A 1,256-nucleotide genomic window follows, 5' to 3' on the forward strand; every position below is an offset into this window, starting at 1 on the left:
TCGTTTCCTCTACTGCTGTAATGCCCAAGTTGCTTTGCATTCTTTGGTTCAATCTCAGGGAGATTGCCTTTGACACCTGCCTCATCCAGATGTTCTTCATCCATTCATTTTCGGCCATGAGATCTGCAGTGTTGGTGGCCATGGCCTTCGATCGCTGTATAGCTATCTGCAACCCCCTGCGGTACACCTCTATCTTAAGTAACAAAATCATAGCAGAGATAGGAGCGACTATAGTGGTTAGAGGTGTAGCTTTAGTAATGCCAATGCCATTGCTCATCCCAAGGTTAAAGTTCTACTCATCCAATGTGATTTCTCACTCCTATTGTGAGCACATGGCTGTAGTAAAGCTGGCCTACGCAGATATAAGAATTAATAACTTGTATGGTTTAGTTGTTGCCCTTTTAGTGTCTGCATTTGATCTGGTATGCATAGCTCTGTCCTATTTTCTCATTTTCAGGGCAGTCTTGAGGCTTCAGTCAAAGGAAGCCCATTATAAGGCCTTGAACACCTGTGCTGCCCACATCTGTGTCATCTTAATTGCTTACGTGCCATTTCTCTTCTCTAGTCTAACTCACAGGTTTGGGCATAATGTCCCTCTATATATTCATATCTTGCTGGCCGACTTCTACCTCCTTATCCCCCCTATGTTAAATCCCATTGTTTATGGAGTGAAAACAAAAGAGATTTGGGATGGAATCCTCAAAATAGTTCTCAAAAGGAAAGTCCATTTTGACAATTAAAACTTTATCTCATATCTCTGTGAAAAATGATAGCAGAAAACCTCCGGTTATCAAAAATACCATAACAGGTAAACACCTGAAAACAGCTGGACCAAGAGGCAGATCTTAAAGGACAGGTTTGAACTGAAGAATCCCCCTCCTCAGTGCTGGGCTAATACACGTGACTTGGGAATGTCAGGCCAAAAGATGAAAATAGATATTGGGTGACTTTCTTTCGAAAAGGTGCATGACAAATAAATAAATAAATATACTGTAATGCAGAACTCCTGGAGCCACGATGCCTTAGGAAACATCTCCCTGTGCACCAACAAAATCCTCCTCCCTGGGCCCATGCTCTGACTCTGCTGGACAGGGCCACACATCTCTTGCCTACTGCTCTAACCCCGCCATCCTGCCCCAGCGGCAGCCAGGCAGCACTGGGAAAGGCTGGAGGGAGGGGCAGGAGCAGGGAGCCCGCGCAGCAGCAGGGGATGGTGGAGAGGAACCTCCGGTCCCTGCTCCAGCCCCTCCCCTCCC

At 46.1% G+C, this 1,256-nt stretch overlaps 1 protein-coding gene across 1 annotated transcript; it reads left to right on the top strand.

Annotated features, from left to right (window-relative positions):
* Positions 1–37: 37 nt before the first annotated feature.
* On the top strand, positions 38–1,192 carry LOC115081933 (putative olfactory receptor 52P1). Its single transcript, XM_029586180.1, has one exon. It carries the CDS (start codon positions 90–92, stop codon positions 738–740), a length of 651 nt encoding a protein of 216 aa, XP_029442040.1. The 5' UTR covers positions 38–89; the 3' UTR covers positions 741–1,192.
* The last annotated feature ends 64 nt before the right edge of the window (positions 1,193–1,256 follow it).

The sequence above is a fragment of the Rhinatrema bivittatum genome, unplaced genomic scaffold, assembly GCF_901001135.1.
Source record: "Rhinatrema bivittatum unplaced genomic scaffold, aRhiBiv1.1, whole genome shotgun sequence".
Classification (NCBI taxonomy): domain Eukaryota; kingdom Metazoa; phylum Chordata; class Amphibia; order Gymnophiona; family Rhinatrematidae; genus Rhinatrema; species Rhinatrema bivittatum.

Excerpts from the sequence above, each read along its gene's own strand:
- LOC115081933 (XM_029586180.1), top strand. The coding sequence starts at position 90 with ATGTTCTTCATCCATTCATTTTCGGCCATGAGATCTGCAGTGTTGGTG.